The sequence below is a fragment of the Triticum aestivum genome, chromosome 3A (genome assembly GCF_018294505.1).
Source record: "Triticum aestivum cultivar Chinese Spring chromosome 3A, IWGSC CS RefSeq v2.1, whole genome shotgun sequence".
In the NCBI taxonomy this organism is placed as follows: Eukaryota; Viridiplantae; Streptophyta; class Magnoliopsida; order Poales; family Poaceae; genus Triticum; species Triticum aestivum.
Window position 1 is genome coordinate 308,525,631 of NC_057800.1, and position 15,366 is coordinate 308,540,996.

Here is a 15,366-nt window from a genome sequence, read left to right on the forward strand (position 1 = left end):
ATAGCAGCAGTTCTCGTGAGCGCTAAAGTTTGTGTTTTTTGACAGCATGATCAACAAAACTTTCCCCAAGTCTTCCCAAAGGTTCTACTCGGCACAAACACTAATTAAAAGCATAAAACCACATCTAAACAGAGGCTAGATGAATTATTTATTACTAAATAGGAGCAAAAAGCAAGGAACAAAAATAAAGTTGGGTTGCCTCCCAACAAGCGCTATAGTTTAACGCCCCTAGCTAGGCATGATGATTTCAATGATGCTCACATAAAAGATAAGAATTGTAACATAAAGAGAGCATCATGAAGAATATGACTACCACATTTAAGTCTAACCCACTTCCTATGCATAGGGATTTTGTGATCAAAAAACTTGTGGGAACAAGAACCAACTTGCATAGGTAGGTAAAACAAGCATAACTTCAAAATTTTAAGCACATAGAGAGGAAACTTGAAATTATTGCAATTCCTACAATCATATATTCCTCCCTCATAATAATTTCAGTGGCATCATGAATGAATTCAACAATATAACCAGCACCTAAAGCATTCTTTTCATGGTCTACAAGCATAGAAAATTTACTACTCTCCACACAAGCAAAATTCTTCTCATGAATAATAGTGGGAGCAAACTCAACAAAATAACTATCATGTGATTGAAAATTAAGATCAAGATGAAAAGTTTCATGGTTATCATTATTATTTAAAGCATACGTGTCATCACAATAATTATCATAGATAGGAGGCATGATTTCATCATAATAAATTTGCTCATCAAAACTTGGGGGACAAAAAATAGCATCTTCATCAAACATAGCTTCCCCAAGCTTGTGGCTTTGCATATCATTAGCATCACGGATATTCAAGGAATTCATACTAACAACATTGCAATCATGCTCATCATTCAAATATTTAGTGCCAAACATTTTATAGATTTCTTCTTCTAGCACTTGAGCACAATTATCCTTTCCATCATACTCACGAAAGATATTAAAAAGGTGAACCGTATGAGACAAACTCAATTCCATTTTTTTATAGTTTTCTTTTATAAACTAAACTAGTGATAAAACAAGAAACTAAAAGACTCGATTGCAAGATCTAAAGATATACCTTCAAGCGCTAACCTCCCCGGCAACGGTGCCAGAAAAGAGCTTGATGTCTACTACACAACCTTCTTCTTGTAGACGTTGTTGGGCCTCCAAGTGCAGAGGTTTGTAGGACAGTAGCAAATTTCCCTCAAGTGGATGACCTAAGGTTTATCAATTCGTAGGAGGCGTAGGATGAAGATGGTCTCTCTCATGCAACCCTGCAACCAAATAACAAAGAGTCTCTTGTGTCCCCAACACACCCAATACAATGGTAAATTGTATAGGTGCACTAGTTCGGCGAAGAGATGGTGAAACAAGTGGTATATGGATGGTAGATAAAGGTATTTGTAATCTGAAATTATAAAAACAGCAAGGTGGAAAGTGATAAAAGTGAGCGTAAACGGTATTGCAATGCTAGGAAACAAGGCCTAGGGTTCATACTTTCACTAGTGCAAGTCCTCTCAACAATGATAACATAATTGGATCACATAACTATCCCTCAACATGCAACAAAGAGTCACTCCAAAGTCACTAATAGTGGAGAACGAACGAAGAGATTATGATAGGGTACGAAATCACCTCAAAGTTATTCTTTCCAATCAATCCGTTGGGCTATTCCTATAAGTGTCACAAACAGCCCTAGAGTTTGTACTAGAATAACACCTTAAGACACAAATCAACAAAAACCCTAATGTCATCTAGATACTCCAATGTAACCTCAAGTATCCATGGGTATGATTATACGATATGTGTCACACAATCTCAGTTTCATCTATTCAACCAACACAAAGGACCTCAAAGAGTGCCCCAAAGTTTCTACCGGAGAATCACGACGAAAATGTGTGCCAACCCCTATGCATAGGTTCATGGGCGGAACCCGCAAGTTGATCACCAAAACATACATCAAGTGAATCACGTGATATCCCATTGTCACCACAGATATCCATGGCAAGACATACATCAAGTGTTCTCAAATCTATAAAGACTCAATCCGATAAGATAACTCCAAAGGGGAAACTCAATTCATTACAAGAGAGAAGAGGGGGAGGAGAAACATAGGATCCAACTATAATAGCAAAGCTCGCGATACATCAAGATCGTATCACCTCAAGAACACAAGAGAGATAGAGAGATCAAACACATAGCTACAGGTACATACCCTCAGCCCCGAGGGAGAACTACTCCCTCCTTGTCATGGAGAGCACCCGGATGATGAAGATGGCCACCGGAGAGGGATTGCCCCCTCCGGCAGGGTGTCGGAACGAGTCTAGATTGGCTTTCGGTGGCTACGGAGGCTTCTAGCGGCGGAACTCCCGATCTATTATATCCCTCGGAAGTTTTTGGGTATATGGAGATATATAGGCGGAAGAAATACGTCAGGGGGGCCACGAGGGGCCCACGAGGGTGGAGAGCGCGCCCAGGGGGGTGGGCGTGCCCCTTGCCTCGTGACCTCCTCGTAGAGCCCCCGACATGCACTCCAAGTCTTCTGGGCTTCTTTCCTTCCAAAAATGAGTTTCATGAAGTTTCAGGTCAATTGGATTCCATTTGATTTTCCTTTTCTTCGAAACCGTAAAACAGGGTAAAAACATAAACTGGCACTAGGCTCTGGGTTAATAGGTTAGTCCCAAAAATGATATAAAAGTGTATAATAAAGCCCATAAACATCCAAACAGTAGATAATATAGCATGGAGCAATAAAAAATTATAGATATGTTGGAGACGTATCACGGAGCCGCCGCCAAGCCCTAATCTCTCTTGGGAGGGCTGATCTAGAGTTCGTTCGGGGCCTCGGAGGTGGGAATCCATCGCCATCGTCATCATCAACCTTCCTCCATCACCAATTTCATGATGCTCACCGCCGTGCGTGAGTAATTCCACCGTAGGCTTGCTGGACGGTGATGAGTTGGATGAGATTTATCATGTAATCGAGTTAGTTTTGTTAGGGTTTGATCCCTAGTATCCATTATGTTCTAAGATTGATGTTGCTATGACTTTGCTATGCTTAATGCTTGTCACTAGGGCCCGAGTGTCATGATTTCAGATCTGAACCTATTATGTTTTCATGAATATATGTGAGTTCTTAATCCTATCTTGCAAGTCTACAGTCACCTATTATGTGTTATAATCCGTTAACCCCGAAGTGACAATAATCGGGATACTTACCGGTGATGATCGTAGTTTGAGGAGTTCATGTATTCACTAAGTGTTAATGCTTTGTTCTGGTACTCTATTAAAAGGAGGCCTTAATATCCCTTAGTTTCCAATAGGACCCCGCCGCCACGGGAGGGTAGGAAAAAAGATGTCATGCAAGTTCTTTTCCATAAGCACGTATGACTATATTCGAAATACATGCCTACATTACATTGATGAACTGGAGCTAGTTCTGTGTCACCCTATGTTATAACTATTGCATGAGGAATCGCATCCGACATAATTATCCATCACTGATCCATTGCCTACGAGCTTTTCACATATTGATCTTTGCTTATTTACTTTTCCGTTGCTATTATTACAATCACTACAAAACCCATATTGTTACTTTGGCCACCGTTACCGCTATTATCATATTACTTTGCTACTAAATACTTTGCTGCAAATATTAAGTTTTCCAGGTGTGGTTGAATTGACAACTTAGCTGCTAATACTTGAGAATACTTTGTGGCTCCCCTTGTGTCGAATCAATAAATTTGGGTTGAATACTCTACCCTCGAAAACTGTTGCAATCCCCTATACTTGTGGGTTATCAATGTAACCTAGCAATAAGTATTTCCCTCGGTATGAGAACCAAGGTTTATTGAACCAGAAGGAGTTCTCCCAACAAATAAAGTGAATGGTGCCTACACACAAAACACAAAACAAACTTGTCCCAACATGACAAGAGGGTTGTCGATCCCCTTGTCTTGCTAGTTACAAGATTAAAGTGCAAGTGGTAGAGATAGTAGGTAGCAAAGTAAAACGGTAAGCAAAAGTAATAATTGTAACGAAGATTTTAGTAAATGAGAATAGACCCAAGGGGCCATAGGTTCGCTAGTGGCATCTCTCTCAAGCATACAAGTGTGGTGTCATGAAAAAATTACAGTTGGGCAGCGATTAAATTGCAATATTTATATTTGTGACTATAATCATTCATGGTATAATCTCATATAGGCATTACGTTTGTGATAAGTAGATCGTTAATCCAACTGCATCTACAACTAATACTCCACCCCAAGAACGCTATCCAACATGCATCTCAAAGTATTATGTCTACAAGAAATAGAGCATTGCAATAAGCATGACGACATAATGTAGACAGTAAAACATCAAGCCATATGATGAGACATCGTCGTTTTATCCTTAGTGGCAACAATACAATATGTGTCTTGTCCCTTTCTTTCACTGGGATATAGAACACCACAAGATTAGAACCCACTACAGTGCAGCACTCCCTCTGAAAATAAACCCATCAAACTTGGCCAAAGAACATAGATAGATCGGAGAACATACAAAGCTATTCAATTATACAGCAAGAAAACCTCAAAATATTCAATTAAATTCAATGAACAATCTTATCATAAAGTGAAAAATCGTCATATCCTAACAAACACATACACAAAATACATCAGATGGATCATGATCATGTTAGGCAGCTCTCGGAACATGGTATTGAAGATCAGAGAGAGAGAGAGAGAGAGAGAGAGAGAGAGAGAGAGACGTCTAGCTACTACTATGGACCCTAAGGTCCTAAGGGAACTACTCACACATGGTCATGGAGATAGAAAGGTTGATGAACAAGCCTCCGACAATGGATTCCCCCTCTGACAGAGTACTGGAACATGCCTTTAGATTGGATCTCCTCGTAAGAGAAGCTTGCGACGGCGGAAAATTCGGATAAAAATCTTGCGAAGGATTTCGGTGTTATAGGAATTATAGGCAATGGAATGGACATAGGTGGTGCAGGTGGGGCCCACATGACCTAGGGCCTGGCCGCGCTAGATGGCCATGTGGAGCCCTTGTAGCTCCACTCGTTTCCCTCAAGTGCTTTTTAGAACCTCCGTGCCCCAAAAAAATTGTATTAAATCGTCAGGTTTTTTTAACCTCTGTAGATATTGATTTTCTGTAAAATAAAAAACATGCAAAGAACAACAATTGGCACTAGGCACTATATTAATAGGTTAGCCTATAAAATAATACTAAAATACTATAAAAAGTATACATAAGTGATATTATAATAGCATAAAACAATAAAAAAAATAGAGATATGTTTGAGACGTATTAGGCCACTTTGGGTGTCCCATGGCAATCTACAAGGAAAATCGAGAAGCCCTGTCATTCAAGACAAGGACTATATCCGTGGAGGACTAATCTCCACCGACGTAATCGACTAGGACTCTTGTAATCCTAGGCCTCCAGTAACTTATGTAAGCCGAGACCAGATTAGTCGATAGATCATCTCACAACTTAGATCATCAGATCATCTAGACACACAGCGATCTTCTAGTAGATCACTTATACTTTTGTACTCCATCTCAAATCAATACAAACCAAGCAAGATGTAGGGTTAAATAAGGAGAACCCAAACCTGGATAAAAGCATGTTCCCCTATTACCATCGTGTCAAGACTACTAGCTCGGGACCACCTACCTGAGATTTTTTGGATACGACTCCGTCACTCAGGGGTGGGGTCCTCGCGACCGCTTATGTGGTCAGATGTCCCTATCTAGTTTGACAACACCGAGCACATCATCGATCAGGAAGCTCCCATTGGTGGTCTCCCCCACGGTCGCCAACATCCCGGTGAGAAAGATGTTGTTGGACGAGGTGCGAGTCTGAACCTTCTCAAACCTAGCATCCTGAAGAAGATGTAGATACCGCTCGAGCGTCTGTGCCCGACGCAACATTTTCTTGGCGTTACACCCAACCATTCCATGCCCCTCGGGCAGGCGACTCCAATAACTTCTGGATGTAGGCCATCGACTTTGTTGTGGCCGAGTTTGATCCCGTAAAACGTAATGCTTGGATGCCTACCACTTGCCAAATTCATGGTGGCCTCGCATTATGCTTATCTCACCATGGGGATTGATCACTGTTCCTGAATGTCGTGTTATGTGCCAAAAGGATGTATGCGGCAACCATCATGCTCATCAATGATGGCGTGCCCTTGTCGCCTTCCTTCAGGCAAATGCCGACATATTTACATGGCAACCATCAAATATGCCTGGGGTCACGAGGGAGGTGATCGAACACCGCTTTTTTTGTGTTCCATGTGCATGATCAATCAAGCAAAAAGGTACATCGTTAGGTGCCCAAGCAACAAAAATTTAATGAGATCAAGTAGAGCGGCTTCAGAAAGTCGACTTTATCCAAGAAGTAATCCATCCTGACTGGATCACCAATCTTGTGGTGTTCCCTAAAGCAAATGGGAAAACGCGGATGTGCATTAACTTCAGCGACCTCAACCAGGCGTGCCCCAAAGATCAGTATCCTCTTCCCCACATAGATCAGATCATTGATTCTAGTGTGAGGTGTGATGTGTTGTGCTTTTTGGATGTGTATTTAGGTTACCAACAAATTTGCATGGCAAAAAAGGATGAAGAACAAACAACGTTCATCACCCCAGTGGGGACGTTCTGCTACATTTGCATGCCGAAACCTAGTGGGGACGTTCTGCTACATTTGCATGCCTTTTCAGCATGAAGAATGCCGGCCCATTTACCAGCAAGCGATGCGCATCACGATGAATTCAATGATAGGCCACAACGTGGAGGCCTACATCGACGATCTCACTGTGAAACAACAGACAAGTCCACCCTCCTTGAAGATGTGGCAAAGACGTTTGACATCTTGCGTAGAATGCGCATGAAGCTTCTCGAAAGATCTAGGCCATTCAATTGGACACCTATGGCCGAGCAAGCACTCCAAGAAATGAAGACATATCTCACCGCACCACCAGTCTTGGTGACACCCAAAGCCCGAGGAACCTTTATCCCCAGGTTGTCAGTGTTGTCCTCGTGGCGGAACGAGAGGATGGGCTTCAGCCCTGCAAACTCATTTTAAGATTCTCTCCAAAATCAAGGTTTTAAATAGCTTTTTATGCGGCATCACAGGGAGGTTTGAGCTATAGCCATGTTAAATATCGCGATCTACCATGGAAGTTATTTACAATAGTATTTACAATGTAAGAACCAGAAAAACAAATCCTTACAAAAAAACACTAGCAAAGTAAGGAATAAAGAGAATCCATTTAACTAATTAACATATGAGTAGGTGATTTATTTTATTTCCAAGTTGAGTCATAATGAGTGTTGGTGAGAGTCGCCAGTAGGCCAAAGCTCCAAGGTAAAACAATCTCCCAAGAAAGATTAGGTGTTGTTTTCTAATGTTATTTAGTTACACATATGTGATCATTTTGGATTAAATTTACATGTATAAATGATTGCATGCTACGTATTTTCTGTCGTTGTACACTAATTAGGTAATAGCTTCAGCTATAGCTAGTAGCAAGCCATGCCAAAATAGTGCAACTATTTGGCGCTATAACGGTTGTAGCTAGGATAGCAACACAAAGTGACATAGCAATTTAAATCATTGCCAAAAATTACTACATGAGTCACCGGCGTCGCCTGAGCAAAATTGCTCAACAAACTAATCAATGTGGTTGGATTTTGAATAAACAACTGCCACTATATGATGTTACATATACTTGCTACCTGTGTCAATATTTACAGGATGTTGTACATTACTCACCAAATCAATTTGCACACTACAGAACCTCAAATGAAACAAACAAAACTCTTTCACCATTCTCCCCTTCATTCTTGAATGCGTCTGCTCTCCAATTTATAGCAAAGAATCAAGAATATAGAATCTTGAGTCCTGAAGTAGCAGTCAGACCATGCAATTTCATCTATCTAGTTCCGCTATCATCAATTGATGATTCAGATGCGGAGTCATCTGAAGTTGAGATAGAACTTGTCTCACACAAACTACTGTTGTCAGGGTCCAGTGAATATGATGTTGGCCTTTTCAAATGCCAATACATGATGCTTGCTGTCAAAGTCAGCATCATCTTCTGGTTGACCTGAGACAAATTGCCAAAATCATATTGCAAATGTTAATTAGTTGATATCACAAGAGAATATGGTCCAACATGGCGCACTACTTGAGGCTGCTTGGATAGGCTAGCAAGCGGGGCATCACACCACCAAAATGATCTAGTTTCTAGTTTTTCTTTAAAAAATGCAATATATGCTTAACTCCCAACATTGGTGTAATTCAGCTTACTTACAGCTGATGATTCAGGGTCGGAGGGAGTAATAAACATTGACAAACTTAATCTACAAGTAACACTGTATGAAACTAGTTTTGGCTTCCAAGAATTCAATCAAATGCCTCACCTCCGTTATATCCTCTGGCAGCAAGAAGATGGAGCAACCAAGCTTTCTAGCCACAGAGATGATGTAGGAAGCATTCATTTGTTTTTCTTCATCTGTGCCGGAACCATATAAAATTTTAGTTAACAAGCTCTGAAAAGCATACACAGTACTAGTAAATCTAAGTGATCTGCAAATAACACTGGCGATATAAATAAGTGTGTCTATAATGTGTTGCCTATCACTATGAGGATATAATGCAAGGGGAAATGGTATATACTTTCATAATAAAACAAGACATACTGAATTTCTATGCACTAGCATTTCTTAATTGAAAATTGGATAGGAGATTTTCGGACTCAAGAGACATGAGACATCCAACCTTTTTCTCCTTTGGTTACAAGGCTCCAATTCACAACGCGAGGCTCCACAGCACTTAGTAAGTTGACAAAAAATATGCCACTTGAAAGGCTTCTATCCTGCAATTAGTACTTGTGGTTTATCGTACAAACCCTGAACAGCAAATTAGTGGAAGATACAGCGATATGGACACTGATGCTTGACATATTGTTAGAAGTGATAGTGACAGTAGTTCCTCATGCAAATAGTGGCCCTTCAGACTAGCATTATTACACTTCACAGTTACATTATTGAAATGTACTCCCTCTGTTCCAAGTTATAAGATGGTCTATCATAAATCCGAATTATAAGACATTTTGGATATTTCAATATGGACTACATACAGACTGAAATGAGTGAACAAACACATAATAACATGTCTACATACATCCGAACATCTTATAATACTAAACGGAGGGAGTAGGAGATTATTCTGGATTTATGATAGAACCTAAGTTAGAAATATAGCGTAAGTGAACAGTAGGAGATTATTCGGAAATGCCTGTTGGAGCTCTTTTTTTGAAAAATATCAAAAATTGTATTTTCAAGTTTCAAAAATATCTGAAAAATCTACAAATGAACCTAGGGAGGTATACTACATTTCTGTAAATTTTCATGATGATAAGATTTACACAGAAAAAATCATGTATTTCTACCACATGAACTATTCACTAATAAAAGTCAGTTTTTTTTTGTGCAGCTCACACCAAAGCTTCTTTCATCATGAAATTTTACAGGAATCTAGTATACATCTCTATGTTCATGTACATTTTTTTCAGAATTTGTAATACTTCAAAATTTTCGAGAAACACCAAAACTCCACTCTCGAGATTATTCTGGATTTATGAGAGGACCTAACTTAGACAAGATAGCATAAGTGCATGCGGCAATTTAGTTCATGCCTTCATACTACTTTAATAACAAACTGTAACTCATCCCAAGCACATAATTCAATTGACTACCCTGATTAGAATATGTATATATTATGAGTGCATATTTATATCTGTAAATTATACAACGAGATCGTTGTAATGAAGAATATTCTGCAGGAAACTCACATAAAGAAATGATAATGCAACTTGGCAGACTGTAAAATGATACGATATTTTCAAAGCATGATGTGCATTAATAAAATATATTGAAGTATACAAACCTTGAAACTTCCCATTTGAGACTGTCTTCCAGAATCCTTAACCTTTTTGTTAGCCCATAATAGTATGTCATTATCTGTGATCTCCTTCCCATTCGAATGAAATCTAAGATTCTTCAACAGTTGTAGTATGTTGTACCGCATCAATTGCCAGAGAAAAGCTGTCGGGGAGGGAGGGGGGGGGGGAGTTTGCCTTGTCATCGTATGATCAACTGGAAAGTTAAATTGAATACTGTGTGTGCAAAAGAATTGTACAAAACAACAATGGTACATTGATATTTTGAAATTTCTCTTCAGCAAAACCAGTTAATCAACCAAAAATTAACACATCATGAATATTTAGTTGATTATTATAAATTTACTAATCTCTGAAGGCATGATTATTTGTATAAATAATGGCCCAATTGGTATGTTACATCTAAGTACATTTGCTCACCTCCTAGTTATGTGCAAAACTTAAGTACATTTTATTATTTGCATCTGAGTGAAAAAACCACTTACCTAATATCAATTTCTTGTTTCCTTGCACAATATCATGACCAGCAATATTCACCAAGGAAAATTTTATTTCCTTTCCTATCTTCAGAAGTTGATTACAGTTTTCAACTTTTCTGAATGGAAGTTTTATTGGGGGTCGGTTTGCAAACTTCCAATTAACTGAACCAGGAGCAACCTTATCCATGACCTCAAGGAGCACCCATCTATCGTCCCACAAGGAAATATGAAAGATAGAATCAGCTTCATTTTAACAGAAGAGTTAGCTATAGACGATGAGAGGTATGGCCTACCCATTTCTAAGATCTTCGAATACATTGTTTATATATGTAGAAATTCCAAGGCTGTTAATCCATAGCCTAAATGACCTCTCTTCCCTTGAAACTTGAGCATCATCAGATACTCCATCCACAAACGAAACTTGCTTCATTTGTTTCGACAACCCATTCCTGCAAAAAAAGGACTACAATTATAGAGTTTAGACTGTCAAAACAGTGCACTACCAAGTACAAGCATCAGATTTTCATTTAGGCTTCTGTAGCATGTGTATCTAGCTGTAGTACTGGTAATCAATGCTGCTCCCTAGTTAAGAGATATGACGAAAGTATTTGCTGAATAGGCCCATAATAATAGCACATCTACAGCGGCGACAGGGTACTACATATGGTTTTACTGGCCAGGAATATTTGTACATGATCTAGTTACAATGTTTGCCGTGCTCAGCTTGCTCAGTTGTCTTGCACAAGGACGACTGTATATTGATTCTTCACAATCCTTTTCTGTGCTAGGGAAACTTCTGCAAGCAAACGGGCTCTTCTCTCGAAATCTTTGTGTGGGTCTCATTCTCATGCACAAAATATTATGTCATGTGAATGGTAACAAAACAATCTCTTATTTGTAGGAGCACACATAGTTCAATCAACGAGAAAAATAAAAAGAAAAAATGGTTCTATTGTCTTCTGATGTCTGACTGTTCCCTACAAACATTGTTTCACCTTCATTCTCAGCAATAAAAGGAAAACTTCAGAGTTGAGAGTTTTCCTGGGAACTAGTGGTGGACAGGTGAGAGAACGTTAACAACATAATGATACCAGTTTGCACAAGATGTTGTTTTTTAAGTGAATGTCATAGTATGTTACCAAGAACAGTAGCAGATAGCAAGGACTAAATAAAAGCAAATCTACAGGATGAAGAACTATCACATGCTAACAGCAGTTATTAGAAAAAAATTGGCCTTCGGTATCCCAATGCGATAAACATCAATGCAAATGTGAATTCTTCAACAAATTGTACCTTAGTATATAAATTCTGAGCTGAAGGGGTGCTCATAATACATACCTTTTTTGAAAAATATGAGCCACAAAGGCGAGATTTAGATTTTGTAAACCATCAACTATGTCTTTCGGGGCCAGATATCTTTTGCAGCCCATCCTATCTGCATGCTCAAGAACTAATCTTGCTCTATGAAGAAGATCTTTTACTGACATTGGCGATGGTTTAGCACTGCATTCTGGAGCCAGGACATTTAACAAGCAAGCATATGCCTCACTGTCCTGGGTTTTCATGTGACCAAGGTAAATAAATATTAATTCCTCATACAGGACCACAGTTCGAACTAAAAAACATGATAGATGGATTGATCTTCGTCATTTATTAACATTCTTAGTGTATACTCCCCTTGACCAGATAGAATTTCAAGTCAAGAATCAAAAACGAGATCAATGGTGAAGGGCAAAAGTATTTGAAAGTTATGGTGATTATTAAAACCATAAGAACTTAGTTGAAAGAGAAGTGAAATAGCTCAGTTATATAGTTTTTGGAACATATGTAGCACAGCTTGCGAAATTGCATTTATGTGTTAAATATTTAAATGTGTAAGGGGTCTAGCAGCTAACATGAGCATACTTTTATATCCGATGAAAAATTTGTTACTGTTCTCTGGAAACCTCCTTTCTTCAGCTGAAAGTTCATCCACCTTAGTAGTATTTTTTCAGGAGAAAGGCTCATAAGCTCCTCCATCTCCTGCAATTTTACATGAAACCATTGACAGTGTGTTACTCTCACTAGCATATTACACATACCAAATAGTCTCCAAAGTGCATTATAATGAACTGAAATTAGGACTACCTGGCTGTCTTGAACCAATTCGACCAACTGAGGTGTGCTCTTCAGGTTTACATCTGCCAATAGTTGTATCTGGTAGTCATTGTAACAACACGTTATCACAGATAGTATCATACATAAAACAGACACAATGTTGCCCACACATATAGACAAATGTAACAAAGATATGAAGTTACCTTGATAATCTGAGATATCAGCCCTAGGATAAGATGAGGCTGCAAGCAGTAAGAGAAAGCTTTGGTAAGCTCATTATACAAGAATTCTTCATGTAAAAAAAGAGTGAAAAGATAAAACTACAAATGAACAATACATGCTAGAATCAGAGCTTAGATCTGAACAAACAATTAAGTAGATGGTGCACTGGGGTATAGAAACATAGTATAAATAAGTTCAATGGCAATAAATAAGAACACAGAGGTATGCCAAGTATTTCTGTATCCTGAAGTAGAATGTAGTGGTGCACTGGAGGACATGAAGCATGTCATGTGTGCCAAATTATCAGTGTGACACGGACTGAACTTGATTTATTCTTTCACAGTAAGTTTGCCGCAAATTTCAACTATCTTGTCAGTCATAACAAAAGGGCACAGGAGCAATCGAATCAACCATGGGTTACCCCTCGCCACTTTTTCGATATATAAATAATCGTTCCATCGTGTTCCAATGATAACCACCAGTAAGTGCATGTATAAAGCAACAAAAGTAGAGAGAACCAACACAGGGTGCTTTACAGTCGTGTACATCACATGGACTTAACTCCACTGTGTTCCTCAACAACATCCGAATGAACAAGTACCCAAGTAAAAAGAACGGACTGAAAGTCACCTTTACTCTGAATATCATGTAATGCGATGAGGTCACAAAAAAGCAAGAAAAATAGAAACAGGGAGAGTCATACCCTCCCCTCTGCGAGATCCTGCGTGCCGATATTGACAACAGTGCAGCCGATGGCCTTGGCAGAGTTGAGACAGAGGGTGTGGTTCTCGTTTTTCTCCCACAAGTTAAGCAGCCTCTTGGTGTTGATAGCACGCTCGTCGATGGTCCCCGGAACGGCCAAGTTGATGAGCTTACTGGACCAAAAAGCCGAAAAGGATTGGAACCAGATCAGAGCAAAAATAATAATAATCAGTGGATCGAAAGCACAAATCCGAATGGCGAGGAGCGCACCATAGCAACACGCCGTCTTTAGTGAGGTGGAAGAGCTGGTTGGTGGCCGGATCGACGGGCAGCGCGTTCTTGAGGAACGGATCCTCGGCGAGGTAGGCATTGATGTGGCCCACGTAGGAAGCCTTCTCAGATTCGCTGATGGTGTGCAGCAGCGTGGTGGTGGACGCCGTGAGGAAGGCGGCAGACGAGGAGGAGGAGCGCTTAATGCCTTGGCCGCCGTCGCGCTCGCGCGCCTTCTTCCCGCCCTTGAGCCGCAGCTGCATCTCGGCGTAGACGCGCAGGAAGAGCTCAAAGTTGACGTCGAGCTGCGGTTTCTCGTCGGCGCGGGAGACAGCCGTGAGCACGGAGGACCACTCCTCGTCCGTGAGCGCCCGCTCGGGCGGCGAGCTGTTCTCTTTCCCGGCGTCCCCGCGCAGCGCTTCCCCTTTACCGGCGGCCATAGCGGTGGGGCTCCCCAGGCCGGTCAGCGCGGCGGGGAGGTCCCGCAGCCGCAGCCTGCCGGTGGGCGCCGTGTCCCGCAGCCCCGCGTACTGCCGAACAAGATCGAAAAACGCAGTCACAAACACCACCGCCAGCGCGAAGGAAGATGAAGGGCAGAGAGCGCGCGCGTACCTGTGCCTGGAGCGCGCGGAGGTCCGCCTGCGTGAAGCGGCGCTGCAGGTAAGGGTCGGACACGACGACCAGCCCGTCGAATCCCATCGAGTCCCCTGCTCCGCGGCGGCGGCGGCAGCTCCCAGTCCGCGGGCGGTGTTAGGTGGGATGCGCGAGTCGAGACGGTGGCCAGTGTCTGAGGTGGAGCGTTGGTTCAAACTAAAGGAAAGGATGGGGTGGATGATTAAGGAGGGTCCCAGTCCAATAGAAAGAAAGTGTGGAGCCTTGATGAGAGAGTGGACAGAGCAGCGGAGGGGATTCAAATCTTTGCGGTTCACTGCCTGGCAGGGTCCAGCGAGCTGGTCCCCGACCGTTGCTGTTCGTGAAAGTGGAAGTACCAGGAGAGGAGGTTGGGTACCACTCACTCTCACGCTACAGTGGCTACTGGGGGGATGTCACTAATTGAGATTCCAGCTAATGCTCTTGCAAGCTGTGGCTAAGGTTGGGGTCCAAATGCAGTCCTTTTGCAGTTGTGCTGCTACGGCTGCGGCGGCTGCTGAAACATGCTGAAATGATCAAAATGCCCTTGATTGTCCTCTAGATTGAGCTTGAAGATAATTGTACCTCTAATGACGCGATTATGAGATGTTTTTGTTGGTCAGCATCATTGGCCCCCCGTCGGGTAGTTCGCTCGGGCGAGACCAGTATGCCCGTGCGTACTCGGTAGGGACAACGTCATTTGCACCCTATCGGGCTGCTTTGGTCGTGTGAAGCTCATGCATGGGGCATGCCCAGCTATGCGTGCGCGTCCCGGACGGCTCAATGGCCTTGGCCTTACAGCGTGCGTGTCACCTCGGGCGTTCAAGAGGTGCCTGCTCCGACTCACTGCCCATCCAATTGTTCAGTTGCCCTGCCCGACTGTGCATGCGTGCATGCTGGACAACTCTGTGTGTTGGCCTCGCATCGCACGAGCTGTCTCGCATGGTCGAGAGGCGCTTGCTCGGGCG

At 41.5% G+C, this 15,366-nt stretch overlaps 1 protein-coding gene across 1 annotated transcript; it reads right to left on the reverse strand.

Annotated features, from left to right (window-relative positions):
• Nucleotides 1–7,679: 7,679 nt before the first annotated feature.
• On the reverse strand, nt 7,680–14,630 carry LOC123061222 (fimbrin-2). The gene is made up of 13 exons (XM_044484219.1): nt 14,381–14,630; nt 13,769–14,298; nt 13,500–13,671; nt 12,778–12,816; nt 12,605–12,673; nt 12,383–12,499; nt 11,816–12,030; nt 10,771–10,926; nt 10,484–10,683; nt 9,986–10,143; nt 8,816–8,912; nt 8,458–8,549; nt 7,680–8,141 (listed from the first exon to the last, which is right to left on the reverse strand). Exons 1-13 carry the CDS (start codon nt 14,465–14,467, stop codon nt 7,968–7,970), a joined length of 2,106 nt encoding a protein of 701 aa, XP_044340154.1. The 5' UTR covers nt 14,468–14,630; the 3' UTR covers nt 7,680–7,967.
• Between the last annotated feature and the right edge of the window lie 736 nt (nt 14,631–15,366).